The sequence below is a fragment of the Fomitopsis serialis genome, assembly GCF_022376445.1.
Source record: "Fomitopsis serialis strain Sig1Antser10 chromosome Unknown B0H18scaffold_24, whole genome shotgun sequence".
NCBI lineage: Eukaryota > Fungi > Basidiomycota > Agaricomycetes > Polyporales > Fomitopsidaceae > Fomitopsis > Fomitopsis serialis.
Genome location: NW_025954984.1, coordinates 342,216 through 368,819, shown reverse-complemented (window position 1 = coordinate 368,819; position 26,604 = coordinate 342,216). Strand labels below are relative to the sequence as shown.

The window sequence follows — 26,604 nt, the reverse complement described above, 5'->3', positions numbered from 1 at the left end:
ACGTATCGACTGTTGTAACATTTCATCGGCGTCACTGTTTCAACCTCTATGCCTCTGTATTTGTACGTGCATCCCGGAAGGATTTATCTCATTTATCGCATGCCTTTGCGTCGGAGGATCATCCTCGTCATGACCTAATGCGTCCCTGCGCCAGTCTTCCATTACAGCGGGGCGTCGTGCTTCGGTCGAGAACATCGCCGCATCATCGGCCTTCGTCGTTTTCGCGCCGCATCGCGACTTCGCGAAGTTTCGGACGCGCTAGATGCGCCCATAGCGCTCCCTGCGTGGGCGGCAGGAGACTTATTAAACAATAGGCCGCCACCGGACGTCGAGGTCGCCATGCTGCCCGCCAGCATGTCGTGCAATGGTGAGCGCCTCATGGGCAGACTTCAAATTCACTATCAGTGAGGAATGTGCCTGACTGCGTGCATATGTATTGACATGCGGTGGCGATACAGAGGGCCGGAGAACGTCAACGGTACATCAACCTGGTACGCTAGCCTACGCTACCTGAACGCTGTCTTCGGAGGCCTTCGGCGCTCGGGAACTCAGATCAGGATCGCAGCGCCGGCCGCTCGAATCTTGACCGCGTTCTCGAAACCGATGTGGAGTCGATGGTCATGAAAAAGAAGCAGCCCGTGAGCGCGTGGCTACTGAACGCTCCATCTCTCCGGGCAAACCTACCGTGCCCACAAATATGGTAAGTCTCGGGCGGATTCGTCCTGATCCTTGATCCCACTGATGATCCTACGCTTGACCGATGAGGAGGGAGAATGCACGCGGAGGCCAGTCTATTCCTGTCGACGAAGTCTCCCGCTAGGCCAGGACTTCTGGGCTGGAGAGTCTGTCCGGCAGTCACGCCAAAGTCTGCGATCTCACCGGAGCGTCGCGCTCGCGGGATCTCCGGGAGCCTAGCGCAGGTGGTTATGTCACCATATGTCATTGACACACGAGCTCGCGTCGCTGACCTCAATCTGACCACCGATTGCGTGCTATATCAAGGACGCGTTCACCAGGATCGTGGGGTTTGTACCATCGCGTACTTGCGTCGGCGTTCATGTGGCCGGCCACATCCTCGAGGACGGCCCTGGGAGTTTCACTGCCCGCTCGGGACCGCGCTGGTCAGCATTCACAGGCACGCTGGGAGTGGGGAGGACATCACTGCTCAGCGTCGGTGTCAGCTGTCGAACTGCCAACCTTGTATACAAGGGGTGGTCCGGATGGGGATGATCCCACAAGATTCGGGGTGCCCGAGGACAGGAGAGCGCTGCCGAACGGCGGTGGGCGCACTTACGGAATGGTGCACCCGCGCGTCGCCGCCGGGCTGTCGCTGTGCCTGCGATGCCGCTCACTCCATAACACGTGGTAGCAGTCGGTGACTGCGGGAGGCGGAGGATGGCGACGAGCTGTTGCCGGGGATGCGAGGTCGGGAGCAGAGCACGTCGGTGCGGTGCTGGGGCATGCGCGGCGAAACGGGCGATAGGGAGCGATCGGGCGCATCACGCGAGCCGAGCATATCCCCGATCCAATCGATCTCCGATGGCGACAGGCACCCCAATTTGGGTTGCCAGAGACGCCGGGAATGGCATGTGGGGAACAGGCGCCGGGGCAACCGTGCGCCCCGGAACCCTGCGTGGGCCGTGCATGTGTCGGTGGGAACCGCGGCGGCAGCGCGCACACGCCCCCCGTCGACGCGCCCCCGTCCTCGCAGCCCCTGACTCGCAGCCCGGCGCACTGCGCAGCCGCCTCCAGCGTCGACATCGATGCCACGCCCGCCCGGAAAGGGATCTCGCAAGGGGCAAATGTCCTGCCATAATTATTCGATTGCACGGAATCCTGATGCCGTGTGATTCCTCGCGCTAGCCCAGAACAGGAAGTCATGATACACCAAATCGAACTCCCAGCAACAGACAATAAGCAGCGGGCATGCGCCAGATCCCTGTACCATATCCCCTCTCTCCGCAGCCGGCGCCCAGGTCGCGACACACCAACAGGCAGCCCCATCGTCCCCCGAGCTCGCAGGGCCGAACGTACGTACATCGCCCAGCTGTCCCGGTGTACCATCGCTCACAGGGCGCGCGTGCGCAGGTGAGACCGCGAGGCGTCGCGATACCTCCTTATTGTCTTTGACCCAACCCCGCCGCACGTTCCCCTGGTGAGTCACCCGGCTGTGGGTCTTCTGCCGGCTTTGTCCTGATCAAGATACCACAGTGCAGGGCTCAGGCTGCTCTCCGAGTAGCCATCTACAGGTTGCCAATCTGGCTCCTCGTCCCACCTCCCACTCTTCTGCAGGGCCCTCCGTCTTCTCCGTCACCGGGATGAATATACCGTCTGCGTTAGCTGGCGATTTCATGGTGAGCGCGCCTCAGATGCTCTCCATCGTATACACGGGCTCATTCATCGCAGGCGGGCCCTGGCACCGGATCCCTCGGTGGGCCTCCAGTGCAGCACGTACGTCACGCGCGCCCATGATCGCGGCCGTCTAGTGTCCTGATTGTGGAGTTGCAGAATTACAAACGTGCAGTATGCCGAGCACCGCCCGTTCTCTTCGATGTGGACGTACTACCCCCAACAAAGTTTGGTGTGTTGCACTTATCATACCGCCGGCTTGTGTTTCTCACAGCAACGACCCCAGGGAGCGGCTACTGCTATGGCATGCGCATCTACCCCATCACCACCTCGGTACTGCCAGATGACAAGTCGAGCAGGTCGTCCAAGTCATCGGGATCGATGAACACGGAGTACGACATCTGGCGGCGGTGGGAGGACTGCCTGTGGTTCCAGGAGATCATCGAGTCGGAGTACGCGCTGATGGCGCGTCAGAAGCGACAGCGGCTCGCGGCGGCAAGGGCGTGAAGAAGAACGGTGTGTACATCCACTCTGACCAGGCGGCGTCGTTCGAGAGCCTGCCGCCCGGCCCGGAGGCGAGCAGCATCGCGAAACACATTCATGATGTAGTCCCGAAGCTCACGAAGAAGGGCACCTTCTTCAAGGCGAGCCAGGCCACGATTGACCAGCGAGGAAAAGAGTTCAGGGCAATGATGGAGGCGCTGTGGGGGCCAGACGTGCCGACACTGATCAAGGAGCTCAGGGAGACGAGGCTCGTACGGGACTTCTTTGGGTACTGGAGGAGGGACAAGGACCACGACCGCAAGATTGCGGCACAGCGTCCTGCTTCGAGCGACGGCGTGAAGCCCAAGGTATCGCTGTACTCTCGGTCCTCGCTCGCACCGAGCACGCTGTCCATGTACTTCTCTCCATCGAGCGTCGACCTCTCGCAGATGCCGCCTTCGCCCTCCGCCGCGACCCATGCCACGGCGCAATCCCCGCGGGCACCCTCGAAGAACGCTAAACCACGGCACGCACCATACGATTCGACTGCGTCGTCCAGTACGAGTGCTCTCTCCCCAGCGCAATCCCCAGTCACGCCGACGCCGACAGCGATGCAGTTCTCCATCTCCCATCGCGGCTCGCTCACGCCGCAGCCCTACGCATCGTTCTCGGACGACGAGACATCAACCGGCCGCCGCTCGATATCGTCCGTGCGCTTCAAGCGCAGCCAAAGCCAAAGCAGGCACGAGTCGAAGATGGGCCTCGACGAGATGCCTATCGTCTTCCTGCCCGACGGCCAGCCGGCCGAGGCGGCCACGACCGGCCAAGCCCACGAACGGCACACCGCCCTGCAGGCCCTCCCGGAGGACCAGGAACTTGTGGCCGGCATGGGCGGTCTCTCCACCAACGGCGCGAGCTCGCCGCCGCGCGCCGTGCCGATACGGCGGGCACGCAACAATTCGTGCCCGGACCGGACAAACCGCAACTGCGTCGTGTTCTCGCCGACCCCTGAGGAGGGCGCCGATGCCGACGGCGAGGGCGGCGTGGCGGAGTCGCCCCGGCACACGATCCTCAGCTCCTCGCGGCCGTCGTCCGTCGCGCTCTCGATGTTCTCGGAGATCTCTGGGGTCTCGAGCTGGCGCAGCTCGGTCGCCTCCGAGGCGAGCATCGCGACCATCTCCACGAGCCTCCCGCGCGAGTCGTGTCTGTCGCTGGACACGGACTCGTCTGGGTCGCTCTACTCGCAGGGCTCGTCGCAGGGCCATGGCCTTGACCACCGCGCGTCCGTCGCGACGATGAACTCGTTGGTGTCGGGATTCTCGGTGGACGCGGTGTTGCCGAGGCGAGCGATGTCGCCCCCTCGAATGGAGGGAGCGTGAAGCGCTCGAAGAGCACTGGGTCGCGGAGAACGCCAAGCGCGCTCTCGGGCGGCCCTATCTCCGCAGACGACGTGTATGAGTACGAACAGCCGGACGATGTCATCGACGCGTACTTTTATGGTGAGTCGATGCGGGTCACTTGCAGGGAAAGCGAGCGTTGACATCTCCCCGTAGATCCTGCACTGCGCGCACCGTCTTTTGTAGATTCAGCCGTCCATCTTTCTGAACATTCCAAATACCAGCAGCCGACTAGACAAGTCGTGGCGCCCGAGCGATTCCCTAAGCCATTCCAAGACCGCCCGCCAGGGCAGTTCCACCTCCCATGGTCCGCCCCGAACTCCCCCAACCCGCGCATCTCCGTCTCTTCCGCCAGCCCCATCCCCGCGACACACGGGGCTGTCTCCTCTGTGGGCAGCCCGACCGGCCCCGACACGCTCACGATCAAGGCGATGCTCGACGACTCGCTCATCGTGCTCGTCCGCGTGGTGCAGACGGCGCCGTTCCTGGCCGTGCGCGAGCGCATCCAGAGCAAGTTCGCGAAGCAGGAAGGCGTGGAGCTTCCTGATTCTTTCGTCATCGGCTACGTCCCCGCCAGCGAGCGCGCGCGGCTAGCGCATGAGCGCGGCCGGGTGCGCTCGAACTCGACGCCCATTCTCGCGAGCGAGGCGGCCGAGCCGCTGCGGATCGTCTCTTCGGAGGAGGAGTGGCACACCGCTGTCGCCGGCGCGTCCTCGAAGCTCGCTGTAAGGATATTCAAATCAAGACCGTGAAGCAACATTCCCACTCCTTATTGCATGGTTAGCTCCATCTCACGTCCAATCTCTCTCTGTTCTCATTGACTCTTGACATTCACGACCCCTCATGATGACGACCGCTTGTACTTCGACCTTCCTGTTTACGGCGACCCCAGTTACCCCTTCGATCTTCGTTGCCTGTATTGCTTGATTGTGGGCATTTGTTGTGTCTCGTTATTATCTGGTTACGGTGTTGTTGTGTGTAGGCTAATATTGTTTGTGTCCCTGGGACTATTCCCGAGATGGGTTCTGCTGGATATTGATAAAAGTATCGTGTACATAGATTGTAGGAGAGAGAGGCAGAATAGATTCGTTATCTCGATATATGTGCATCGGAGCAGGTGAATGTCAATGCGAAATGGAGTGAGGAGGCCACGATCGCGTTAGCGCTCAGGCAACACGCGTCGGTGGCTGCAGTGACAGTGCATACAGGTCGCTTACTTGCCCGCTGCCTTCGACCCTCGCCTCTGCTTGGCGATAGCAGTCCTCGTTGCTCACTGGAGGTCGTCAACACAATGTCTACCGTCACGGCGACTCCGAGAAGGCTAGCTAGCCATGACTCCGGCAATGTGCCCACCACCCCCCAAACGACGCGGGTAGCAACGTCGCACATCGTTCAATCCTCTCCGCACTATCAGACGACCCGGAGACACTCATTGTATGGAACCGAAGACAGGATAGTTATTGATCCTGGGTCGCGCCTTTGGAAGGTGGGATTCAGTGGAGAGGGCAAACCGAGGGACGTCTTCACTGCTGAGGAGCATGGTTCCTCGCTTTGGACTCTCAACCGTGCCACCAAACCTGCCGAACGGGAAGGCGAGGACAAGATGCTTGAAGCAAGATTGCAGGACCGGCTACGCGCCGTGTTCCACGAGTGCGTGTCCATCGTGACTGAACTATTTCTCGTGTACTGAAGCAGTGGCAAAGCTCACTCATGACCGACCCTAAGTCGCGCAAAGTGATATTGGTGGAGCATCCACTGCTACCGCTGCACATCAAAGACATCATTGCTCGAATACTATTCGATAATCTGCAGGTAAGACTGAAAATCTCAGTATGATGCACAGTTCATGACGGTGTCAGGTTCCGTCTATCTCGTTTGCTTCAAGTCATCTCCTCTCGCTACTTGCAGCAGGCAGGATCACAGGTCTTGTCCTCGATTGTGGCCACCTTGAGTCTACCGTCCTTCCAGTGAGTGTGTCTGCTATGTTACCCCTCCAGGCTCGGACCTTTGTCCCGCGCAGATATTTTCCTCCAGACCATTGTTTCCTCATCTGCGAACAACTCCTCTGGCAGGCATGCGCTTGTCATCACACATCCGAGCACTGCTTCTACTGTTTGGCACTTACATTCCACCGTTGACCTCTCTAAGCGGCGCCGCTAACATACCTGCCGCTACCCGCTCTATGCGCGTGCCCGAGGAAGTGCTCACCGGTGCGATCATAGAGGAGATAAAGACGCGCTGTTGTCTGGTCGGCGAGTCCCTGGATTTCTCTGACGGCGGTGCCGGGCGGGTCATGTCGCCCTCAGGCGACGACTCGTTCGAACACGACCTTCCCCCTTCCAGCGACCCCGCCTCGATGTCTGAGTCCGAGTTCTCTCGTGTCTCTGCGTCGGAGATGGACAGTAACTACGCGGCATCCTCGGGGTTTTCGGTGGTCTCTCGGTCGCAAGTTCATCCAGACGGCCCGCGTCCTGGAGAGACGCATTTGCAGGCCCTTGCGGAGATGTATAAGCGGCATTCTACGGCGACGGACTTGCACATGCAAGTTGACCCGCCTAAGGACCAGCAAGTAGGCACAGGCAAAGGCACACTCATCATACCAGGCTGGATCAGGGAACGTGGGGCGGAAGTGCTCTTTGAGGGTGGTGACGTCGACGAGAGCAGTATGGCGGAGGTCATCCTTGATTCTCTCTTGAAGGTGATACCCCTCCGAGCTGAAAGTCTGCTTGACTAACCTATACTCTCATAGGTGCCCGTCGATCTCCGCAAGACGCTTGCATCCACCATCCTGGTCGTTGGAGGCACACCCATGCTACCAGGGTTCATCCCTCGTCTCCAAGCGGAGCTCGTCCGCGCAATAAATTCGTCCGCGCCAACGTCTACCCGCCCTCCAAGCCGCCCTGGGCGACCCCGACCCGATCCATACGACCGCTATGCCCCGCTCCGTCCACTGCTCCCGTACTTCGCTATCTTGAACAATCCATCTCCGCCACCGCCGACGTCCACGAGTTTCGTCACGAACGCTGGCAGGGCGCCTGCCTTTACACCAGCTACGATGGCATGGGTCGGAGGATCCCTGGCCGGGTCTGTCTTTTTAACGTGTGAGTCGCTGCTGTACTGACCGACATGCAATATAGGGCTCTGAAGACTGGTGGTGTCGAGGTGGCGAGAGAGCGATGGGACGAGGCGGACGTCCAACCGGAAGGCGAAGATGACGGTATGGAGGGCATCGTCGATACCTCACGGTCACCGAGGAATGTCCTGCCGGACTGGACACGCACACCGCTCCCAGTCGGCGCGCCCCCGGCTCCTCGACCACAGCCTGCGCCTACGATAATCACCCTTCAGACGGAAGTTGGTGCATGATGCTCTTTCCTATGGAGATACGGTATGGCTTGTTGTATGTGATGTGCTCTTACGCTGATTTGTGAAAGCGTTTATGGTGTCTGGCGTTCATTCGTCCATTCGTACGTGATGGCATTCTAGGGAGTGGCCCTCACGTACTGGGGGCCTTGGTATTAGCACTTTGCATCACATTGCACTGTTGCTTGTGCACAATAAGCAGTGTACATGCGTCTATGGTCCATATACTGTGTACTACGTGCGCGGTCCCACGTACCCCTAGGTCCGTTTGATTAAGTGAACCAAGTGTATATACGATGAACATAGTTTATGTGCAGGTGTTAGTTTCTCGTCTCTAAAAATCTAGAAGACCGCCAATGTCGCCGACAGCAATGTCCTTCAGCTTGCCAAAGTTCGGCGTGCCGAAGCCAGTGACGGGGTCCCAGCCGACCTCAGCCTACGAGCAGGTCAGAAATATGCTTCGTGAAGAACCCGATGGTGACGTACGGTGAAGCCTTCAGTACCACAGCCAGGGTTGCTCCCCCCGACGATGTCATTGAACGCATCCGGGACAATCGCGCCGATCGCGTAGATGAGCGGGTTCAGGAAGCCGAGCGTGGGGAGGCCCTTCGCGAGGCGAGCGTCGTTGATGAGCGACACGATGCCGCCGACGGTGGGCGCCGCGGCTGAGGTACCGCCGATGCGGAAGTTTTCGCCACCGCTGAAGATCCAAAACCACTGGCCTTGCGCCGCGACGTCAGGGTAGGCCTGTACGGGAATTGGTCAGGTCACTGGGACAAGTGGGTAGTACGGAGCATGGCAAGACTTACACGGCCAGAACTAGCGGACAAATTGTGAGCCGTCGTTCTCAGCGGAAGAGGGAATCGTGGGCTTACGTGTTATAGAGACCCTTGTAGGTGTCCCCCAGGTTCTTCAGGTAAGGGGGAACAGCCACATCCTGGTACAAGGGCCGGGGGAACTATACGAGTGATAACTTCAGCTAGGCATACGCAACCCGGGGATTGGCTTACGTAGTTGCTGAAACCGCCACCCGAGATGCGGTACGTCTCTTCCGGGATGTACCAAGTCGCGCCTACGGCAGTGACGCTGGCGGTCATATAGCATCAGTTCCAGGATCGTTGTATGCACGCGCCGTACGCACTATGGACAACTGGCAGGGAACGCCGGAACGAACTCCGTCTTGTTAAGGCCGTTGTTCGTGAAGCACTGCTGAGTGGCCGGATTTGAGTCCCCGTCGCCGACGCCGTCGTCACCGGAGCTGAATATGAGCGAGACACCACGAGCACCTACAAAGGATCAGTTAAACGCGACGTTCATCGGCCACACTGTATCCGACATACTCAGCTGAGCAAATTCTTGGCAGACACGCGTCGCATAGCTGTATGGAACTAGACAGCAGCCTCAGCAAAAACATCCCAGCAGAGTTCCGTCGATATTTACCAGTCTGCTCGTTATCGCCGTAGCTAGTGGAGATTGTCTGCGGCGGACTAGGATCACTTTGTATGTAGGCGAGCCACTGGAGAAGAGCCATCACTGAAGGTACATCGTCTCAAGTCCAATGGTAGAGCGTACGTCTATATATGGTTCGTTAGAGTCGGTGGTCGTGATGTCGTCCGGGATGAAGGGAGGGCTTCCACCCGTAGTGTAGAATGTACCCGGCGTCGGGTATGACAGACCGAAGGCATACTGGGTGTCTAATAATCAAGCGGCTTGATAGTGAGATGACCAGATTCACTACGGCTGCCAGAGAGCCGTACCGAGGTTCGCCTCGACGCCCGCATCGTCAAGGCTCTGATCGTTACTTCCGTCTGTGGATGAACAGTATCAGTGTTGACGCATGTAGTGAATCGTGAGTACTGACTGTTAATGTAGATGACGTCGAACGTCGAGTTGATGGCCTCCGGGAGGTACTTGGCGTTGAAGTCATTGTAGTCCTCGAAGTTAGCGTACTCCTCGAGATAGCCGGTACAAGCAATCTTGTTCACGTCAGCGGCCTGGGGAGTGTAGTCGCCGATGTTGTAGAGCTCGCGGAGACAAGTAGGCGTGATCGACGCATTGCAGCTCGCGTTGACCTGCCCATTGTAAGCCGAAGGGATCGGGATGGTAGACTCTGCAGTGTCGGCGACCTGCACGTCCTCGTCTGCGAAGCGGTAAGTCGCCCTCATGCCCTTCATGCGAGCGAATGTCGTCGTGGGCTGGACAACGTCGATGTGCACGTGCAGGTGCTCAGGCAGGCTGTAAGACGTCGTGCGGACGACAGCATCCCCGCTCTCTTCGTGTTGCCAGACGTGATATTCCTGTACACGTATTCCTGTCAGCGAACATATAAGAGGACGCGACCAAGTTCACCGTCTCCAGCATGTCCTCCGCAAGGCTAACCGGGACTCGGACCTTGACCCAGTCACCAGCAGGCGAGCGGACAGTTCGTGCGATGCAAAACCATAGCTTGCGAGCCATTCGTGACTGCGTCTACACTCTCTTCGTGAGGCGCAACCAGAGCCTCGACTCCGCTTTCGAGAGGTGAGCACCGTAGCGCTCATGGAAGGGATCGCTGATGAGCACCGGCCGATGGTCGTTGATTCAGCTACTAGCCTTTACTGTCATAGCCTGGCTACGAACCTAATCTCATACAGGTGTTGCTCAAGCAGCGGGAAGTTGCGCTGCGGCAGACCAATACGAAGGTCGAGGAAGTGATCGGCAGGAGCCGGCTTGACTCTGGTCCATCCCCTGGGAGGTGCGATGGTTTCCTTGACCTTGTGTTCGTAGTCCTTGCCCGGCGCAGCGGCAACACCGGCGGCGGCGAGGAGCCCGAAGAACAGTCCCATCGACTTCATCCTGGCGAGTCTGAGCAGAGAGGCCCGGGTAAGGGTCATGCTATTGCCATGCGCCTATATATACTGGCCATTGACTGATGTATCTCACAGCGGGTTACGGAACGCCAGATACGCGTTGGATACGCGCCTTGTTCGCGCCATGTGATGGCTCAAAAATACATCATTCACAACTTGTAGTGTGACTGACACCTGTTCAGGCATCGCCTGTATACCGTAGCAAGCAGACGGACGCACATTGCGAACGAGAGCCTGAGTCTTTCGTTGAATGTGCTCCTAGATCCCCTTTCGTTCGACTACCGCACCCCGGGACAATGTCATGGGGAATAATTCCTGATCCAGCCAAGGACGCCATATTTGCCAGATCCAAGCCAAGATAGCGCCTATTGTCCAGGCTCGCATCGTCTCAGGCACCGTGCGTCTCATTGGTGATGTAGATACTTACTCGGGCATCGTGCGATAGAAAACCCGACATCGGGCGGCGGTCAGTGTAGCGCACTGACCGCATTGGTGTTTCCGGATCGTCGATATATGTTGTCGTTCGGACAGAGGCAATCACTTGCATAGTGTCCCCCACTCTTGGAATGTTCAAGTAAGACTTGCATATGCTGGGCATCGGTATGTAATAAGTATCTCCGACAAGGACGGGCGACTGCCAGTGGGGCTCCGCGTTTGAACGATGCGTCTGTTCTCGGTCCAATCGATATTCCAAGGTCTGATCCGCGAACACCGGCGTCCGAGAGACCTCAACATTGCAGGAGATCTGTGCCGCACTATGACTGGAGTCACTGCGGGAGTCCGGGCAGAGTGAGAAATCCTCGAGGAGTGCTCGTGAATACCAATACAATACTGCGGAAGCCGCCTCCCAATTCAATCCAATCTCACGCGTGGATGCTCTCCAACCCGAAGTCGGCGGTGCTACCTCTGTCGAGCTCATTGAACGGATCACGCATGCTGCCCGTCTTCGCGCGCCACAACTGGGTGTAGAGCATCTTATCTTCTGCAGCTCCGTGTTCAGGGCTGCCGTCTTGCTGGCGAGAGCGATGAATGTTGCATGCTGCACCTCTAGCGTAGAGGTGATAGCTGGAAGGCACGCAGCCTCAGTATTGCCGACGAAGAGGGAGACGCCGAGGTACGTACACTGTGGGGTCTGTTGTGATTGCGCGGCGGCAGACGACAGTTTCCGCTCAATTTGCTAGGGCGGTGTTATATTACGCAAGCGTTCGCCCGGAGACCGGAGACATACCTCAATGGTTGATTTGTACCACGCAGGCGTTCGACCATCTGTTCTGTCACACGCATGAAGAATCTACAACGCGACGTTGAGTATCAATGCTGAAACAAGAACGAACACGCACTCCATTGGGAAGTTCGCGTGGCTCTTCAGGTAGGCGCCGTATTGTTGCGGATTGCGGAAGCCATCGACGAGGTGTGTTGCGACGATGGTATCCTGCACGGTTTGATTCACCTTCGCCTTCAAGTCTCGCATGTGCATGACGTCGGAATGGAGAGTCGTGATAGCATTAACGAGTTCCTATGTGATATCACTCAGACGAGTGTGGCGATAGACATACTGAGTCACTCACTTTGTGCACCGCGCGAACATCGTCCTGGCCCTTCGTGGTCTCCTCGCCCAGCTTCCGTTGCTTCAAGTCATTGCTGATCTGCACCCGACCCTGTATGAACGTACTGCAGAGGACGTTCAAGATTGTCGTTATTTGAGGGACGAATAGACACTTACTCAATTTGTTCGAATGTTCTCTTTACGTTATCAGGCAAGTCGTTAAACTTCGTTGATTTCGTAAAAGGAGGCTGGCCAGGTGCCTGAGCTGTTGACAAAGATCTGCAAAGGCGGAGGTCATCAATAGTCTCGTGGCGGACGGAAGCCAAGGCGAGTGACGCTCGGGACTTACGTTCCTTTAGCAGCCAGTTTCGAAGACAGTGAGTTTTCAGCTGGCGTATTCGTAATCAAAGTAAATGTACCTAATGTAGATGCACTAAAGCCACCACCAGGTTTCGTACCGCCGAACGCACCCAGTCCTGTCGATTGACCTAGCGTCGGGCCAGTGGTACTTGAACCAAAGCCGCCGAGAAAGGAGCTTTGTTGTTGTTGAGGTTGGTTGTTCTGCTGATTCTGAGTGTTGCCGAATAGGGACGAACCCAGCGTGCTACCCTGCTGTGTATTCGTTGAAGGTTGTCCGAAGAGGCCTCCCGACGGAGCTTGCTGCTGAGGATTCGCGTTCGGCTGTCCGAACATGCCTCCTGAAGGCGCTGGCTGCGCTGTGTTCGTATTTGATTGTCCGAACAGACCGATGGACGGTGCTTGCTGCTGTGTATTCGTCTGCCCGAACAGCCCCGTCGACTGACCCCCTTGTTGCGCTGGTTGCTGCGCCTGCCCAAAGTTGCCACTTCCAAACAAGGACGTGCCCTGTGCAGGTTGGTTCTGTCCCTGCTGCTGGTTTGGGTTCTGGCCTAGTGGCGTCCCAAAGAGAGAGTTCCCTGCTGCAGGAGCTTGGTTCTGCGTCTGGGGCTGCGAGCCAAACAGGCCTATATTCTGCGTTTGCGGCTGTGGGTTGGCGTTGGCATTACCAAACAAGGATCCTTGAGTATTTGATGTATTGGGTTGCCCGAATCCAGTCTGATTAGCTGGCTTTGCACCAAAGATTGAGGAGCTGCATGCGGCTGTGGCTCAGTCGATCATGATGCTGGAGCTCAAAGCAACTCTTCCTCACCCGCCAGAGAATGCCATGATAGTCCGTTAGAGGTAGAGGTATTTCAGCAGGTATAAAGCCGGCCGACTATAGCAGCAGGATGAGTAGAATCACCGGCAACGTGCTGGACAAGAGGGACGCGACGCCAACACGACGAGTTCGACGCGACGCGCCGTTCAGACGTGACCCATCTCGTGATCATGCCGCGTACTGTACGTGACTGTCACGCGCCTGTCACGGCCGTTTGCCCGCTGCTCGCGTTCAAGTTCCAACTTGCTGAGTTCCTCTATTCTACCAGTGCCCTCAAATGTTTACTGCCGTCCCCACTCACATCTGAAGGACCCTTATCTGCTTCACAGGAAGGAAATATTGCGGTCAAAAGCTTTCCCAGGAGTACGGCTGTGGCCTGGACTGGCACCCGCCTCCCGAAACGAAATCGCCGGAGCGGACTATCATGTTGAAGTAGGTGCGCAAAGCTCGCGCAAGGATGCTGTCGTACTTCATAGTTCTTTCCTCCAGAGCGATCCAGCTGCGCCGTCTTGTGGGAGTCAAGCTCTGGGACCATCGTAGGGAGCCGAGTGCTGTCTCCGCTGCTCCCGTCTGAATGCGAAGCTGTCCCGGTCCCGTTCCATGCCGGTGATTTACGACAGGATGACGATGATGCAGTATGTGTCAGAGATACTCCCTACTGTTTCGCACTTCTCCCGCAGTCTATGCCTTCGTCTACCCTTGAGTATCAAGGGTGTTGGCAGAAGTACTATGGCCGTGTATTTGAGGGGTACACGGCTGCGGGACGCAGATCATTGATATGGTGATACAATCACTTCTACGCAGGCGTTCATGACATGACAGGAACGCTCTCGTCCCGTTCTTATGACATTTGAAAGGACACATTTCGCGCTCTAACTCGCGCAGGTCATAGCTACTAGCTTGAGCGATGCGCACTGTATAGGTGGCGTACGACGGCGGCCCTTCTATCTGTCGGAGGTATGCATGATGCGGCAAGCTTATTGCTCCGGAGCAAATCTAGCTCATCCCGATCACATTTGACAGTTGCCACTGCCCTCGCGCTCGCGGGAGCCGGGCGCGTTCTGTTTCCGCGGTCTACTGGATCATGGCATGCCGGTGCGGCCGGACTTGGACTTGTGTGGACAGGGCGAGTCTCATTCTGGAAAGGATGGGCCTGGCTTTTGCCGTTGTTGTGTGGATAGTTGGCTATACTTGGGGTACGTGTTGAACTCTAACGCGGAAGATTGCGGTAATCGCTCAGGCTGGAGACGTCCGTTCACGATGCGGTAAGCATTTCAATTGGGCACCGGGCAATCCGATACGTACTTCGTGACGGCTGCGGATGACAACGAGTGTCATGCAACTCTGATCTCAGTAATATCTGGTTGACGACTGACTCGGTAAGCCCTTGCACCTAGACCGCTCACGAGCTAGCCAACGATCTGTACTCTCTGGTTTGGGAACGGATCTCGGTTTCGACTGTGCTCCGCGGGTGAGTACGGGCTCAAATGAACACTTGCACATATGTAATATTATACAGTTGGTTCATCCGATTCATGCGCGTTCTGTCATTCGAACCTAACTCGCCAAACAAGGCCTGGCTTGGGGGCTGACCTGACTCACCAGGACATAACCTGCCTAGAGCCTGCATTGATGGCTAGTGGCGACGGCGTAGTCTCCAGTAGTCTCACTCCGTCAAGTGAACGGACTGGGTCACCGAGAATCGTGCGTCCTCTCCCCCGTGCTCCATTGAGGGTTGCTGCGACACCGCGACGCTTTACTGACTTTGCCATTATGTCATGCATTTGTACTGTTGAGGCGAGCCCGAGCCCTCCATGTGCTGGTTATCAACAATGTCCGAGGAGATGCCATCCCTCCTGGCAACATATGGTCTCCATGCGCATTCTCGTGTCTGGATTCCACGTGTATGGCGCAGCCTGTGGTTCGTCCTGCGTCCTGTTGCTGTCTTTCTGACACGGCGTGCGGCGGGCATGGCAGTCCCGACGCTACGTGCCGCGCGCACTCTCGGTTTGGTCGCGACTCGCGAACACCGGTTGCACCGCCCACCCGGGTGCCACAGATCATACCGATTTGATAAGGGTTCTCCCGCCGTCGGCGCTCTTGCACAGCTTGGATGCCGAGAGGCCGCGGGTAGCCGAAGGTATGTATTCGCCTCCCTAGACCTGCTTCTGGGCTGTTTCGCGGGCCTTCAAGTGACAGCTAATCTCAGATTATACCCTAACGCTTGCCGTCGCGGTTTTGTCTGCGTCATGCATCTTGCGAGAAGTTCGGACTAGCTGTTTTCTCCTGCGTTTCACAATCAAGTCGGCGGACACAGCGACAGACGTATCCAGGTGACGACCGCAAGCGGGCTCCGGGGGCTCAAACGGCTTGCAGGTTGCTTGCAGCTCACCGCACTCCGGGTACAGTGTCGCAGTTACATGACGACATCCCCGTATTCCATAATAATGTGAGGCGGTGTTAGCAGAGTTTCGAGGCCTTCGCTAGGCATTTTCGCCGGCGTTTGGAATTAGAATAGTTCGCAGGTTAGAGGATCATTTGCCAATGACTGGAACCTTTGTGGGTCGGCGGAACGTAGCCGGCAATCTCAGCGGAGCAGATCTCCCGTTTACGCCAGCTCGTGGCTTTCCGGCAAATCGGGAGGGCTGCAGAGGGATACTGGAAAAGGTTAGTGTCGCGACCCTGTAGTACTCGTGAGTTCATGACTTCTTCACGCCGTGTTAGTCAAATGAGTCGGTTGGCACCTTGCCCTTCTGGGCGCTATCTGCTATGAATGGGCGCAGCTGAAACGCGTCTGGACTCGGTGACAATTGTCAGTCTTTCTTTGGCGTCCCAAGGTCGCGGCGTTGCTGCTGGGGTTCGCGGTGCCGAGATGGTTACATAGAAACGTGGCGGGCACCCCACCACTCTTCGCGGTCGATCGAAACGAAATTGGCAATGGCGTCGTATAAAAGACCGGCTCGCGGTGCGGCCTGCGTCAAGCCCCGCCTCATAACTAACTACTCTAAACCGGAACATTCCTTCACCTATTTTCCCATTACTTCTGGATAGACCATGTCCGAACGCGATCAGGTGCGCTATATTCGGTTAGAGGATCGGATCACTCGTAGTAAGCTCGTTCTGCAGTCTCGTAGGGGCGAACGCAGTGACGACTCCGAGGGAGAATCCTACTCCCCTCGTACGCCGCGCCGGACGCCTATGGCATGCCAGTTTTGTCGAGGTATGTTGTTGTGAATGATCGCTGTCTTTTGATTATTCACTACCCTGACCCCGCCAGGTCGCAAGATGAAGTGCGATGGCCGACCAATCTGTGCCAACTGTAACAAACGCGGCATTGCGTGTTCATATGTTCCTGTGTAAGTCGGTTTGCTGCTTGCGCGCCACCAGACCTGAGTTCCCGTCCAGAGCATCGCAGAAATAATTTTGGTCTGCGCCGGCTGTAACAATAACCCCAGCCCGCTTGGTTTGGTCATCCGTTCCCTCGCTCTCCGTTTTCTTGCTGTCCATGTTGTTTCGTTCGCCATTCTGACTGCATCGACTGCGGTCCCGTGTAGCTGTAGTCTCGTCATACTCTACCCTAATCCCCTAGTCAAGGACTCCTCCTAGCATCGACAACATACTAATGAACAGTAATCTAGTCCCTACATATCATGCTCTTGACCCTACGTATACTGAAGTACATATTGCATTCCTAGTCATTATAATGATCTTTATTGCAGTTGCTTCGCTGATCTCAACTGAGATGTAAAGCCAAGCATATGGTGCCTGACAAACACGCTCGGATCGTGATTTGAGTGCCACTCCCTTCATCGCTCTCGTTCCTGGAAAGCACAATCTTGATTGTGGTCAAGAGCCTAGCAATCTTGGAGCACTGCGAGTGTGGGACTTACAGCATGCGCTTCAGGCGACTTGCTTGACTGACGATCCGTGGCAGCGTCCGATCGGCTTTAGGGCCGTGTCCCATGCCCACCTGCTCCTGGGACTTGGGCGAATGCCCCCGGCGCAGACGAAGATAAGGGTGGTCAGTTATCTTGCTGAGGGTCACCACTGCGGTCTCTGAGTCTCCTCAATCCAATCGGCTGGGCGGTGAGTGTGGGCATCCTCTCATACCTTACACAAGCTGATGTGCGTGTGTAGCATCGCCAGTTGTCGTTGCGGTATGGAGGCTAATGAAGATTGCGGGTTGTTACCCGAGTACAATGATACCACCGTGGAGAGTCAACGCACGGAAGCCGTCAAACATACGGAACAACTTGAGAATGGAAAGGGACATGCGTGGTTATGGCTCACCGTGGAGAGCCGGGCCAAAAGTTCCCAACAGCGCCCTTTGTTCGTAACTGCAGATACAGTCCGTGGCACTGTCGAGATTAACTCCGAACAAGCGGGGAGGCCAAAGGAGATATCAATTGCGGTGCGTCTCATCTACAACGCGGCCGCTTGTCATTCGCCCATAGTGAACTCGAAATTCTCCCATCTCAATCATCGCGCTGACAGGTAACTGCTGGTCTGACCGCAGTCGGTCAAGAGGAGGAAAGATTCCTCTACGTGTCGCAAACTCTGTGGAGCGGAAAAGATCCTTCAGCAAACACGCTGCCCACTGGTCGGAGTAGCTGGCCATTCGAGATCACACTTCCTGAGGAGATCACTCGTACAAGTAGAGTCAAGGCATCCTCGCCAACATGCCCACTCCCACCAAGCTTTTCGGAAAAGGGCAGTCCCGCTTACATCGACTACAAGCTCGTTGCAACCGTTAGGCGAGGCCTTTTTAAATCTAATCAGACGTATGTGCGATCCGTGCGGCCCTCGGGTGAGTTCCGAACAGTCTGACATACCATATACAGCCTTGCCTGCCCGTTCGTGTATCTTCCCGTCACACGGGCGGAGCCACCTCCTCGACTCAGGCTAGCTGCGTATCGTGATGGAACTGCACTTGTCGGTCCCGACGGAGATCCGGAAGGTTGGCAGATTGCTCCGCCCGCGAAAGTCACCGGCACGTTGTTCGACAGTCGACAGGTAGACGTCGAATACAAGGTGAGCAGGACCCGGACCCTTTCTGCGTGTGAGCTCCACTGCTAAGGTCCACTCAATCAGCTGGCAGTCGCACGACCGGTACGCAAGGTTTGAAGTTCGTATGACTCGCCTTGTGAGTAACGCAGGCCGGCCTGTTGCTAGCTAACTTGCGCGCGTGGCTCGCCAATTCCACTGTCAGTAACGGTGACCAGCGACGACGAACAGGCTCTTGATCTTCTCAGTGCACCGACTTCCATCAGGCTGCACCTTATTCGCACCCGCGTGCTTGGTCCGCATGCAATGTCGGAGGACGTGGGTGCGCGCAGTGACCAAGTTTCCAGGAGAGAGTTGGCACCGCATACTTCTGGCCATCGGACGCTGGTGCGCAGGACAGGGGCAAGCGCGCCTTATGGGGAGAAATCCTCGCGAAGTCGGACAGCAAGCCTAGCTTCGCATGCCCTGGCTTCTCTTTGAGGGTACGTGTTCGTCTCACCGCCGGCATTGACGCGCGTATCCTTGGATGTGTGATTAACCAGGATTGCTGATGCGCCCGAAAAATGCAGTACACCTTAGCTCTGCTTCCTCCCCATGCCGCGGGGTTCGTACCTAAATTACAAATGAGCGAGTCAGTGGCTACGCAAATATTCACCGTTACGACCGCTGGTGCTCCTGGAATTACCATCCTTCACACGCACCACCGGGATACGCCTACTCGGAAGAAGCCGACTACAACAACACGCTCGGATATCTTGAGAATGGAAATCAAAGGTGAGTCCGGCACCGAAAATTCTCATGACCAACTGATCGCTCAACGCGAACGTACGTCATTTTTCTCGGAAGATTTTGCACCATGGCGCTGGGGGGATGTTCGCTATCGGCTGAGACGTTGCCCACTAAGGGAACGTCTAGTGCACGCCCTATCATTGTCAGCAGTATAATGCGCACACACCTTTGCAACAACCAGGCTATATACTGTTCCACTGCTAGACAATACCTCCTCCGGATACCGTGGTGCTTCTACCATTAAAAGCCCTCGTGTGTTTAGCACGAGGCATCAGTTGGCAGATCTGACGTTGACCAATTCACTTGCTGACGTTTCGCTGTCCAACAAGTCGCCGGGCTTTACTGCGATGTCCTCGCAGGATAGCTCACGTCGGATGACAGGCTCGGTAGGCTTGGTCGACACGTCCACTCGCCCTGAGATCAATCAAAATGGTCAATCCGTCGAAACATAGATCCCTGGCATCACGTATAAGCCTCATCCGCCGCCCAATGACACCGACAACCTGTCAACGTCTCGGCAAATCTGAGGCAAATACCGAGCGCACAGTGGGCACGGACCTTGCCACGGGGTATCGCGATACATCGGCGGTTCCGACGTCAAAGGATGCGATACAAATGCCTCGGCAGGGGAAGACCGTCCGAAATAGGCATCCTGCACTGTGTCCAGGAGGCGTGCGTACCTAGCATGCGACGGTTCATGACACGACTTCCTTTGAGCGTTTCCCTCCGAGCCAAAACAGTTCAATCAGTCTAGGCCATTCGATTCGATGTTTGAGGATAGCACCAATTTTCATGATCCAGAGCCATGATTGGGGCGCCATGGTGTGTCGAGGCTAGAGGAATATTAGTGCTCACCAGTGAGGAATTAATCACTCCCTGGCCGGAGAAATCAGCATAGTCGGCTGCCACCTGATACCTTCGGCGGGGTGTGGCTACAGTCAAGCTCTGACGAGCGAGCTCCGATACTGTGCATATGGGATCGCTGCTGAACTTGGTTCAACGTTGAAAGTGTTCACCGCCAAACGCGGCGAGCCACATACTTACCGGATGGGAAGAACAATCACGTGGAAGCGCACTCGCCGCCGTGGCGCTCGGGCTTCGGGCGTGCGATGCGTCCCGGTCGTGTCTCATGAGCAGCTCACGCTCTGGTGGGGATGTGAACACCCGCATCTCTGCCTCCACCCTCACCTACGTCTCGTCCCCCGTCTGCGGGACTGGCTGTAACCAAGAAGAATCTGGGATAAGGCTCGGGTCGTCACAGTCGAGCACTCTGCGCAAGTACGGGAGAGCCTGCACGATTTCATAGCTCAAGTTCTTGCCTGAGATTCTGACCGAGGTCGCCCATGTCTGCCTCGAAGCCGACGCAGTTGACGCCGTTTGGATATGCTCTGGCAGGAGCACTGGGCGGGTGCTTCAGTAACGCGTCAGTGTGCATACCATCTATACCTGAAGTACTGACTGAATTGGCCTAGCGTTGTATATCCTCTCGATGTGTGCGTATCTTTTCTGTCACGAGCGCGATGATTCCGCCTTATACTCTGTATAGAGTCAAAACTCGCATCCAGGCGGCGACAGAGGGGAATGAGAAGGAGAAGCTAAGCATCAAGTCCCTCCTCTTGCGCATCCTCAAAGAAGAAGGCATCGCCGGCTACTACAGAGGCTTCATAGCTACCATGCTCAATACCTTCTCTATGCGTAAGTCAACTCTTGATACTCCTTACATCTGTGACTTGTGCATGCATCGAAAGAGCGGCGTGCTCCGTTGCAGTGCCAGTCAACATACGCTGCGATAGCGCCGCCGTTCCGACTCGGACGATCTATCCGCGCCGTCAATCTGCCATACACATAAATGCGCAACTGCTACAGGACCAATAAGTCCATCGGAGACATTCCGAGAATGTATCAGGCTGCCAGAGTCATTGGACACAACCAGTCAGTGCGGCCTAGCTGAAAAATGGCCTAGAGTCGGTTTGCATGTGGTGCTCTGCGACGCCTGTCACCGCACTGTGATGCAACCACTCAAGACATTCTTACTTGTCATACCAAGGCACGTACCTCATGGTACAATCGTCGGCGTGTCTGTTTTGTATTACCTGCTGTGCCTTGTGCCACCATCACATCCACAGGACACAGTAGGCAAAAGCGAGATATGATTGCTACCTCTCGGATCTCGCTTGCGGTGCTTGTCTCTCATTGTGACGCCATCGACCTCAAACCCTTGGTGATGTGTATCCAAGCAAACCAAAAGGAGCATATGCCTCTATCGTCTCAGTTACATCGGTGTGCCGCGATAATTCATTTGTAGCTCCATGCAGAGTTGCGAGTGACAGCCAGTGTCATTACCGAGCACGCATCGCCTCTTCGCCCAACCACTCCCACAGTTGTTCACGTAGTTCAACATACTGACCCACGAACCTCATACAGAATACGCCTACTTCTTCTTCTACTCCTTCGTGCGCACATCGTACATCAAGCGCCTCGCAGCGCGCCTTCCAGCGGGCTCAAAGGCCCACCGCTCTCGACAGCGGCCGAGCTAATCCTCGGCGCCATCGCGGGAGCCCTCGCGCAGATTTTTACCATCCCGGTGGCCGTGATCGCCACCCGCCAGCAAGTCGGACGTTCGCTCGACCGCCAACGGCGCTCCCGCGCCGCCTCCCTGGCCGCGCCCGACGGACCCTCGTACGCCGCCGTCACCGATCCGGCGAAAGATGTCAGCGCGGACGTCGAGAAGGCCGCGGAGAAGGCGGAACAGGCGGACTACGACGACTCGTTCTTTGGCGTGGCGAAGGAGATCGTCGACGAGGAGGGCGTGACGGGCTTGTGGCTCGGGATCAAGCCGGGCCTTGTGCTCACGGTGAACCCGGCCATCACGTATGGCGTGTATGAGCGCGTCAAGAGTGTGCTCCTCCTCGCGCAGGAACGTGCAAAGGGCGGGCTAAAGCTGAGCCCGTGGACGTCCTTCGTTGTGGGCGCACTGAGCAAGACCCTTGCTACTGTCGTACGTGCCTATTCTATCCCATATGTGCTGTAGTCAGGTCTTGACAGCGTGCATAGGTCACCTACCCGTACATCATGGCTAAGGTCCGTATTCAAGCGCGGAGCGCGGATAGCGAAGAAGCTGTGGAAGAGCACCAACCTACGCCGCCGAAGCATGCGTACCATCATGCGCATAGCAAGCACGTCGGGGCGCTGGATATTCTTGCAAGAGTGTATCGCCACCAAGGTATCTTGGGCTGGTATCAGGTAAGACTTCCGAATACCATTGTTTTGTGATGATCGCTCATTGTATCCTGCAGGGCATGGGCGCACAGATTACGAAGGCGGTCTTGTCGCAGGCTTTGCTTTTCATGTCGAAAGATCAGTTCGAGCACTGGGCACTCGCCATCATGGTCATTTGGTGGAAGATACGACATGCCAAAGCATGAATGTCCGTTGTTTTTTGCTTCATGCCTCCATTACAACATACAGTCTTCCTGTCATATTCCAGCATAGATAGTGCACTAGCCTCACCCTATGTGCTTCAGGTATCACACGCCTCGAGAATTGGACTACATTCTGACGTCTCGTCAGCCATCCATTGCGTCGAGTGACATCAGCAACATCGTCTCGAAAGTACCGTCTCCCTTGTGACCCAACGTTCCCCACGCGCCAACCCCTCCGAGCAGATCCTCGTCGCTTTCCGGGATAGTCCACGTCCTCGATTCCGGTCGTCGATGCGCGACGAACACGAATGTCTCGTCCTGGCCAGGAACGGGAACGAACCTGTCCCATAGACCTTCCCCAGGCTTGTCTGTAGCCGGGGCTTTGCGTCTGGCGAGGACGGGTGAGAACGTGAACCAGAGTCCGAATGCAGCCCAGAACGCGGCCTCCTTCACGAGGCTACGAATCTTGTATGAGATGATAACCGACGGTGGTTCTTGGGGCGGAACAATGATGGGTTCTGATGTGACGTGAAGAAGGGTGCGCAATAGCGGAGCGAGGAGGGCCGGGAAGTAGACCTGGAGAGACACGATTGGTGGGCGTACGGGGAGAGGCGTCGACATACCAAGTCACTGCATATAATGTGAGTCAACCGACGCGCGGAGCCTAGTGCCAGGCGGACGCAAGAGACATCGCGTCGTGACGGCTACCCCATGCAAGAGGATGGACCTCTACTGTGGCGCAGTCTCGTAGATTCTTCCGGAGGAGCGAACAGACCTCTGGGAGGTCCGTCGCGACGAAGGCGTCGCGTCTTTCTTGTAGATAGGTTCCTATACGTGCTGCCACCAACCCAGTCCCGGAACCCAATTCAAGGATGGTTAATGGTTCGCGGCAGCAGGTCGCTCTGTCAGAGTGCCCGACTCGGAGCGTCGGGTCCGTGAATGGCGCTGGGTCAAGTTCTAATACATCGCGCACATCTTGCACGGCTGCAGCACGATCCAAGTATGCCAGTATGGCGTACGATGCCTCCCTAGCAGTAGCAACCGATGTACGATGAACCATCTGACTGCTATCAAGTCGATTTAGGACCCACCAGACGCGCCCGGCTATGCCATAAGTCTCTATGGCTTGTGCTTGTGCCCTCGCACCAAATCTATCATCTGACAAGTGGTCAAACTTCCCATCCAGTGATGTGCTTGAAGGTTTGATGTCCAGCTCTGAAGGGAAGTTCGGATTGCTGGAGGACACAGACATGGAGCCACGGAATGGGCGAGGTAGGGTCGACTCGACTCGAATCGGCAGCGATATACACACGCCGCGTTGCGACGGACTCTCGTGAAGTAGATCCAGTAACCGTGGCGATTCGAAGTATCTGGATCGGACAAGTCGCAACAACTTCTCTCGCCCACTTCGTGATCGGGAGTCGATCGATCTCAGGATGTTGTGGCGTGTGTAGTTCCAGCATACAATAAGCTTTCTCTGCCATTTCGCTTGTGCCCTTCTGGTGTAATATGCTGTTCTAGTATGGACGCGAGAGCGACCTTCGGCTATCCGCAGTGTGTCTGCATGAAGAGTGCATTGCCCTTCATACCATCTGTTCCGACGCGCCCCCATCCACTCTGAAAGCTTCCCGTTTTGCCTCGGCTGCTACAAATGCCTCGCACTCCACGCGGCTTTTCCCCACATCCACGAAGTATAGGAAGACAGTGCTCACACAACCGCTATATTCGACGGCGGTATGAGGCTCAGGAACGGCAGCATGAATGCACCTGACTTACAGCGTGAAGAGGAAAACGAACGGGTAGTTGTCGTTGTTTCCCGAAGCAGTGATGATCGCCGACGATACAAAAGGGCCTATGAATGCGGACGTCTTCCCTATCTATATCGCTTGATGAGTTCAATCCTGAATTTTGAAGAGCCTATGTGACTTACTACCGAAAAGAGGGCAAAGAACAGGAACCTAAGACGAGGTGTGAGGTAAGACTGTCTAAAGCAGCTTGAGAGTCCTTACATTTGCGGCAGCGGAGACACCTCGCTGATCAAGGTTTGGCTATACGCATACCATGGACATACCATCAGGCCATAATATGCTTGGTAGAGCCTTCGGTAAAGTCGTGTCAGTTGTTGTTGAGTGAGGACCAGCGTGCAGATTTCACCATATCTCCCAGACGTGCTTGAATCCGAACTTGTCGGTGTGTATGCCAATGAGGCCCCACACGGTGAGGATCTGTCAGCCTGTCAATTCCCCAGCAAACACGATCCAACTGATGGGACTGACGATGATCCAGAACACGTTAAAACAGAGCATCTGTGGTAGTTATTTGTCTCGTGCGTTCGCGTGTGAGATGAAGAAACCTACGGCTTTTGTAGAGATGTTGAATCGCTTCTGCACGATCCAGAACAAGCTGTGGAGTTATGTCAGCCCACTAGATGCACTGCGTCGGGACAGTGGCACTAACTATATTCCCAGAGCTTGCGTGACTATACCTACGATGAGGAGGTACGTCAACTGCAGCGTCGAGTACGATACCACGCTGTGTAGACGTAAATGCAGATTCATTGTACCAAAAGGGGTACCACAAACCTATTTTGTAGCGTGCCGATGACGGTCCTGTTGACGAGCCAGTTAAAAAAGGAACAATCGACCCTCTGGGCTGTTGCACGTACACGGTGGTATTCAATACATCTCCCCTGGTATTTCTCAGTGATATTCGCCGCCAGACGGAAATAAAAGCCATACATTAAGAAATAGAAAATAAGATAGAGGAACGTCTGCTTCAGCTTCCAGCATTCGCATAAGAGGGCGTATGTCTGCTTGAAACCTACGGTGATCAGTGAAGTGCCTGGTGGCAACGCTAGACCTGGGCGACGTTGCTCAAGCAAGAACCATGGAAGCGCGCAAAGCACTACAAAACAATTAAAGCCATCGAACATTCGTTTCTGGAGGTGACCACTTACACCAGACACCGCCTGAAAATGCGATCAGCACGCTGAACGCCTTCGTGTTGTTCTCCGTGCTCGCATCAGAATGGATCCCCTTCAAGATGCCGACCATGACGGCTAGGATGATGATTTCTCCAACGGAGCATACGGTAAATGAGACGTTAGAGATGCGATTGCGCTCGAGAGACTCGTAGTCGGCATGCTCCTCTAATCTGTATAAAGCATGCGCATCAGCCTGCAAGGCGATGTGTGGAGTGAACACGCACGATTTCCTGCCGTCTGACGCCTCCTCGGTGGATGCTTTGACCTCGGGAAGATCGCGAGCGAGCCCAGGGAACGCGGCAGTCCAAAATGTGAGTGCGCACTGCGGAGGCTCGTCTTCAGGAGTCGAGCAGCAGAAGATTGACAAATTACCTGGTACGCAATGACTGGACCGCGCTCAGCGTGCGAGCCGTCTATAAGAGTAACGACTCACGTCCAAGGATGTACAATGCGACTCCGGCTTTCCACTGGGACGGGTCTTCAACGCCTAACCACGCAAACGATACACCAACAGCAAGTAGTGTGAAGAATATCGTGATGTTCGGTCTGTGAACATAAAATTCTGTGATGACGTAGCGCTGCGTATCAAGTCGACGCACCTCCACTGGCCGTAGTCAGCCCAAGCCCCAATGGTAAGTAGAATGACGGCTTGTAATGCGAAGCTGATCCCGTTCGTCAGGAGCACGATAGCATTCACTGCGATCGTAGGAGAAAGCGATGAGATGCAGACTCTGCAAATAATCAGAGTACCTACCATCTCGCACTTCTCCGAGGTACGGAAGCACACAGCCTGAATCCGAGCCGCAAGGCACCGTGAAAGGAGCATGGCTCGGATCGTAGCCTGCCAAATAGAGTAGGTTCTGGAACTGGGAGGGCCCGAAGTTGAACCCAGACAGGCCGTTATTCCCCTATCGTGTTCATATAATCAGGATCTGTCTCCGCGATGCTCTACGACGGCCATAAAACTCACGATGTAGTACACATAGAACGCCCAAAGTTCCACACGCGTGGTTGTTAAAGCGCTGCCTTTACTCGGCTGATCTGCCACCGGTGTTACAACGCCCTCTACACTCCTCTCGGACGCCTTCACGTCGGTCTCCAGGTCCTCTGCCGACATACTTTGACCAGCGAACAGCGGAGGTGAAAACTTCTCATGTCTGTCCCACTCTATATAAACAGCCTGTTGGAGCGTCTAAGACGGGGGAGAAGCCTCAAGCGTATCGCGATAACGCGCTGGCAGGG

The 26,604-nt window shown here is 56.1% G+C and overlaps 11 protein-coding genes across 11 annotated transcripts; 6 read left to right on the top strand and 5 right to left on the bottom strand.

The window, feature by feature from the left end:
- Positions 1-263: 263 nt before the first annotated feature.
- On the bottom strand, positions 264-2,353 carry B0H18DRAFT_1103844 (uncharacterized protein; the record flags this gene model as incomplete). Its single annotated transcript, XM_048032594.1, has 6 exons — positions 264-404; positions 459-911; positions 980-1,099; positions 1,295-1,807; positions 1,989-2,179; positions 2,276-2,353. 5 exons carry the CDS (start codon positions 2,351-2,353, stop codon positions 554-556), a joined length of 1,260 nt encoding a protein of 419 aa, XP_047894793.1. The 3' UTR covers positions 264-404; positions 459-553.
- B0H18DRAFT_1084548 (uncharacterized protein) lies at positions 2,319-4,981 on the top strand (the record flags this gene model as incomplete). The annotated part of the gene is made up of 8 exons (XM_048031802.1): positions 2,319-2,354; positions 2,407-2,451; positions 2,509-2,581; positions 2,636-2,852; positions 2,906-3,390; positions 3,412-4,154; positions 4,175-4,331; positions 4,416-4,981. 8 exons carry the CDS (start codon positions 2,319-2,321, stop codon positions 4,979-4,981), a joined length of 2,322 nt encoding a protein of 773 aa, XP_047894792.1.
- A 462-nt stretch (positions 4,982-5,443) lies between these two features.
- Positions 5,444-7,807, top strand: B0H18DRAFT_256644 (actin-domain-containing protein). The gene is made up of 6 exons (XM_048037315.1): positions 5,444-5,879; positions 5,933-6,041; positions 6,089-6,196; positions 6,250-6,927; positions 6,979-7,313; positions 7,367-7,807. Exons 1-6 carry the CDS (start codon positions 5,521-5,523, stop codon positions 7,593-7,595), a joined length of 1,818 nt encoding a protein of 605 aa, XP_047894791.1. The 5' UTR covers positions 5,444-5,520; the 3' UTR covers positions 7,596-7,807.
- Positions 7,808-7,926: 119 nt separating this feature from the next.
- On the bottom strand, positions 7,927-10,426 carry B0H18DRAFT_1118054 (tripeptidyl peptidase A; the record flags this gene model as incomplete). The annotated part of the gene is made up of 14 exons (XM_048033706.1): positions 7,927-8,028; positions 8,079-8,339; positions 8,402-8,411; positions 8,468-8,550; positions 8,603-8,678; positions 8,734-8,878; positions 8,933-8,980; positions 9,033-9,108; positions 9,165-9,286; positions 9,350-9,400; positions 9,454-9,889; positions 9,942-10,037; positions 10,068-10,143; positions 10,212-10,426. 14 exons carry the CDS (start codon positions 10,424-10,426, stop codon positions 7,927-7,929), a joined length of 1,797 nt encoding a protein of 598 aa, XP_047894790.1.
- Positions 10,427-10,996: 570 nt separating this feature from the next.
- Positions 10,997-13,298, bottom strand: B0H18DRAFT_1001052 (uncharacterized protein). The gene is made up of 9 exons (XM_048028271.1): positions 13,156-13,298; positions 12,337-13,095; positions 12,165-12,266; positions 12,010-12,112; positions 11,782-11,957; positions 11,705-11,732; positions 11,564-11,618; positions 11,487-11,506; positions 10,997-11,415 (listed from the first exon to the last, which is right to left on the bottom strand). The coding sequence occupies exons 1-9, from the start codon at positions 13,170-13,172 to the stop codon at positions 11,305-11,307; spliced, it is 1,371 nt and encodes a 456-aa protein (XP_047894789.1). The 5' UTR covers positions 13,173-13,298; the 3' UTR covers positions 10,997-11,304.
- A 2,698-nt stretch (positions 13,299-15,996) lies between these two features.
- On the top strand, positions 15,997-16,887 carry B0H18DRAFT_1001041 (uncharacterized protein). Its single transcript, XM_048028270.1, has 4 exons — positions 15,997-16,236; positions 16,291-16,384; positions 16,442-16,520; positions 16,570-16,887. Exons 1-4 carry the CDS (start codon positions 16,219-16,221, stop codon positions 16,583-16,585), a joined length of 207 nt encoding a protein of 68 aa, XP_047894788.1. The 5' UTR covers positions 15,997-16,218; the 3' UTR covers positions 16,586-16,887.
- A 436-nt stretch (positions 16,888-17,323) lies between these two features.
- On the top strand, positions 17,324-18,946 carry B0H18DRAFT_1157817 (uncharacterized protein; the record flags this gene model as incomplete). Its single annotated transcript, XM_048035788.1, has 6 exons — positions 17,324-17,575; positions 17,659-17,945; positions 18,006-18,195; positions 18,337-18,486; positions 18,516-18,650; positions 18,797-18,946. The coding sequence occupies 6 exons, from the start codon at positions 17,324-17,326 to the stop codon at positions 18,944-18,946; spliced, it is 1,164 nt and encodes a 387-aa protein (XP_047894787.1).
- Positions 18,947-20,075: 1,129 nt separating this feature from the next.
- Positions 20,076-20,450, top strand: B0H18DRAFT_1001034 (uncharacterized protein). The gene has a single exon (XM_048028269.1). It carries the CDS (start codon positions 20,087-20,089, stop codon positions 20,261-20,263), a length of 177 nt encoding a protein of 58 aa, XP_047894786.1. The 5' UTR covers positions 20,076-20,086; the 3' UTR covers positions 20,264-20,450.
- On the top strand, positions 20,076-22,536 carry B0H18DRAFT_1001033 (mitochondrial carrier domain-containing protein). The gene is made up of 6 exons (XM_048028268.1): positions 20,076-20,386; positions 20,504-20,652; positions 21,382-21,421; positions 21,454-21,955; positions 22,012-22,200; positions 22,254-22,536. Exons 1-6 carry the CDS (start codon positions 20,301-20,303, stop codon positions 22,380-22,382), a joined length of 1,095 nt encoding a protein of 364 aa, XP_047894785.1. The 5' UTR covers positions 20,076-20,300; the 3' UTR covers positions 22,383-22,536.
- B0H18DRAFT_1001031 (uncharacterized protein) lies at positions 22,537-23,655 on the bottom strand. Its single transcript, XM_048028267.1, has 3 exons — positions 23,471-23,655; positions 23,060-23,407; positions 22,537-23,009 (listed from the first exon to the last, which is right to left on the bottom strand). Exons 1-3 carry the CDS (start codon positions 23,629-23,631, stop codon positions 22,829-22,831), a joined length of 690 nt encoding a protein of 229 aa, XP_047894784.1. The 5' UTR covers positions 23,632-23,655; the 3' UTR covers positions 22,537-22,828.
- Positions 23,656-23,768: 113 nt separating this feature from the next.
- On the bottom strand, positions 23,769-26,587 carry B0H18DRAFT_256418 (MFS general substrate transporter). The gene is made up of 18 exons (XM_048037314.1): positions 26,333-26,587; positions 26,117-26,270; positions 25,962-26,058; positions 25,796-25,908; positions 25,735-25,748; positions 25,587-25,684; positions 25,336-25,532; positions 25,118-25,283; positions 25,045-25,068; positions 24,962-24,988; positions 24,837-24,911; positions 24,737-24,782; positions 24,656-24,685; positions 24,534-24,604; positions 24,389-24,478; positions 24,310-24,337; positions 24,156-24,256; positions 23,769-24,098 (listed from the first exon to the last, which is right to left on the bottom strand). The coding sequence occupies exons 1-18, from the start codon at positions 26,477-26,479 to the stop codon at positions 23,963-23,965; spliced, it is 1,614 nt and encodes a 537-aa protein (XP_047894783.1). The 5' UTR covers positions 26,480-26,587; the 3' UTR covers positions 23,769-23,962.
- Positions 26,588-26,604: the final 17 nt, after the last annotated feature.

What these genes read in the sequence shown, in the direction of transcription:
- B0H18DRAFT_256418 (XM_048037314.1), bottom strand. Translation starts at nt 26,479, where the DNA reads ATGTCGGCAGAGGACCTGGAGACCGACGTGAAGGCGTCCGAGAGGAGT. An exon ending in GCTGACTACGGCCAGTGGAG is followed by an intron (nt 25,909 to 25,961) that starts GTGCGTCGACTT and finishes TTATGTTCACAG; the next exon opens with ACCGAACATCACGATATTCT. An exon ending in AAGCACGTCTGGGAGATATG is followed by an intron (nt 24,479 to 24,533) that starts GTGAAATCTGCA and finishes ACTTTACCGAAG; the next exon opens with GCTCTACCAAGCATATTATG.
- B0H18DRAFT_256644 (XM_048037315.1), top strand. Translation starts at nt 5,521, where the DNA reads ATGTCTACCGTCACGGCGACTCCGAGAAGGCTAGCTAGCCATGACTCC. An exon ending in TACTATTCGATAATCTGCAG is followed by an intron (nt 6,042 to 6,088) that starts GTAAGACTGAAA and finishes TGACGGTGTCAG; the next exon opens with GTTCCGTCTATCTCGTTTGC. An exon ending in TTGAGTCTACCGTCCTTCCA is followed by an intron (nt 6,197 to 6,249) that starts GTGAGTGTGTCT and finishes TGTCCCGCGCAG; the next exon opens with ATATTTTCCTCCAGACCATT.
- B0H18DRAFT_1001033 (XM_048028268.1), top strand. Translation starts at nt 20,301, where the DNA reads ATGTCTGCCTCGAAGCCGACGCAGTTGACGCCGTTTGGATATGCTCTG. An exon ending in TACTCCTTCGTGCGCACATC is followed by an intron (nt 21,422 to 21,453) that starts GTACATCAAGCG and finishes CGCGCCTTCCAG; the next exon opens with CGGGCTCAAAGGCCCACCGC. An exon ending in GCAAGACCCTTGCTACTGTC is followed by an intron (nt 21,956 to 22,011) that starts GTACGTGCCTAT and finishes CAGCGTGCATAG; the next exon opens with GTCACCTACCCGTACATCAT.
- B0H18DRAFT_1001031 (XM_048028267.1), bottom strand. Translation starts at nt 23,631, where the DNA reads ATGTCTGTGTCCTCCAGCAATCCGAACTTCCCTTCAGAGCTGGACATC. An exon ending in GGCATAGCCGGGCGCGTCTG is followed by an intron (nt 23,408 to 23,470) that starts GTGGGTCCTAAA and finishes TGCTACTGCTAG; the next exon opens with GGAGGCATCGTACGCCATAC. An exon ending in CACGACGCGATGTCTCTTGC is followed by an intron (nt 23,010 to 23,059) that starts GTCCGCCTGGCA and finishes CATTATATGCAG; the next exon opens with TGACTTGGTATGTCGACGCC.
- B0H18DRAFT_1001034 (XM_048028269.1), top strand. Translation starts at nt 20,087, where the DNA reads ATGAGCAGCTCACGCTCTGGTGGGGATGTGAACACCCGCATCTCTGCC.
- B0H18DRAFT_1001052 (XM_048028271.1), bottom strand. An exon ending in ATGTTCGCGCGGTGCACAAA is followed by an intron (nt 11,958 to 12,009) that starts GTGAGTGACTCA and finishes GATATCACATAG; the next exon opens with GAACTCGTTAATGCTATCAC. An exon ending in TGCGTGTGACAGAACAGATG is followed by an intron (nt 11,619 to 11,704) that starts GTCGAACGCCTG and finishes ACACCGCCCTAG; the next exon opens with CAAATTGAGCGGAAACTGTC.
- B0H18DRAFT_1001041 (XM_048028270.1), top strand. An exon ending in GGCATGCCAGTTTTGTCGAG is followed by an intron (nt 16,385 to 16,441) that starts GTATGTTGTTGT and finishes TGACCCCGCCAG; the next exon opens with GTCGCAAGATGAAGTGCGAT.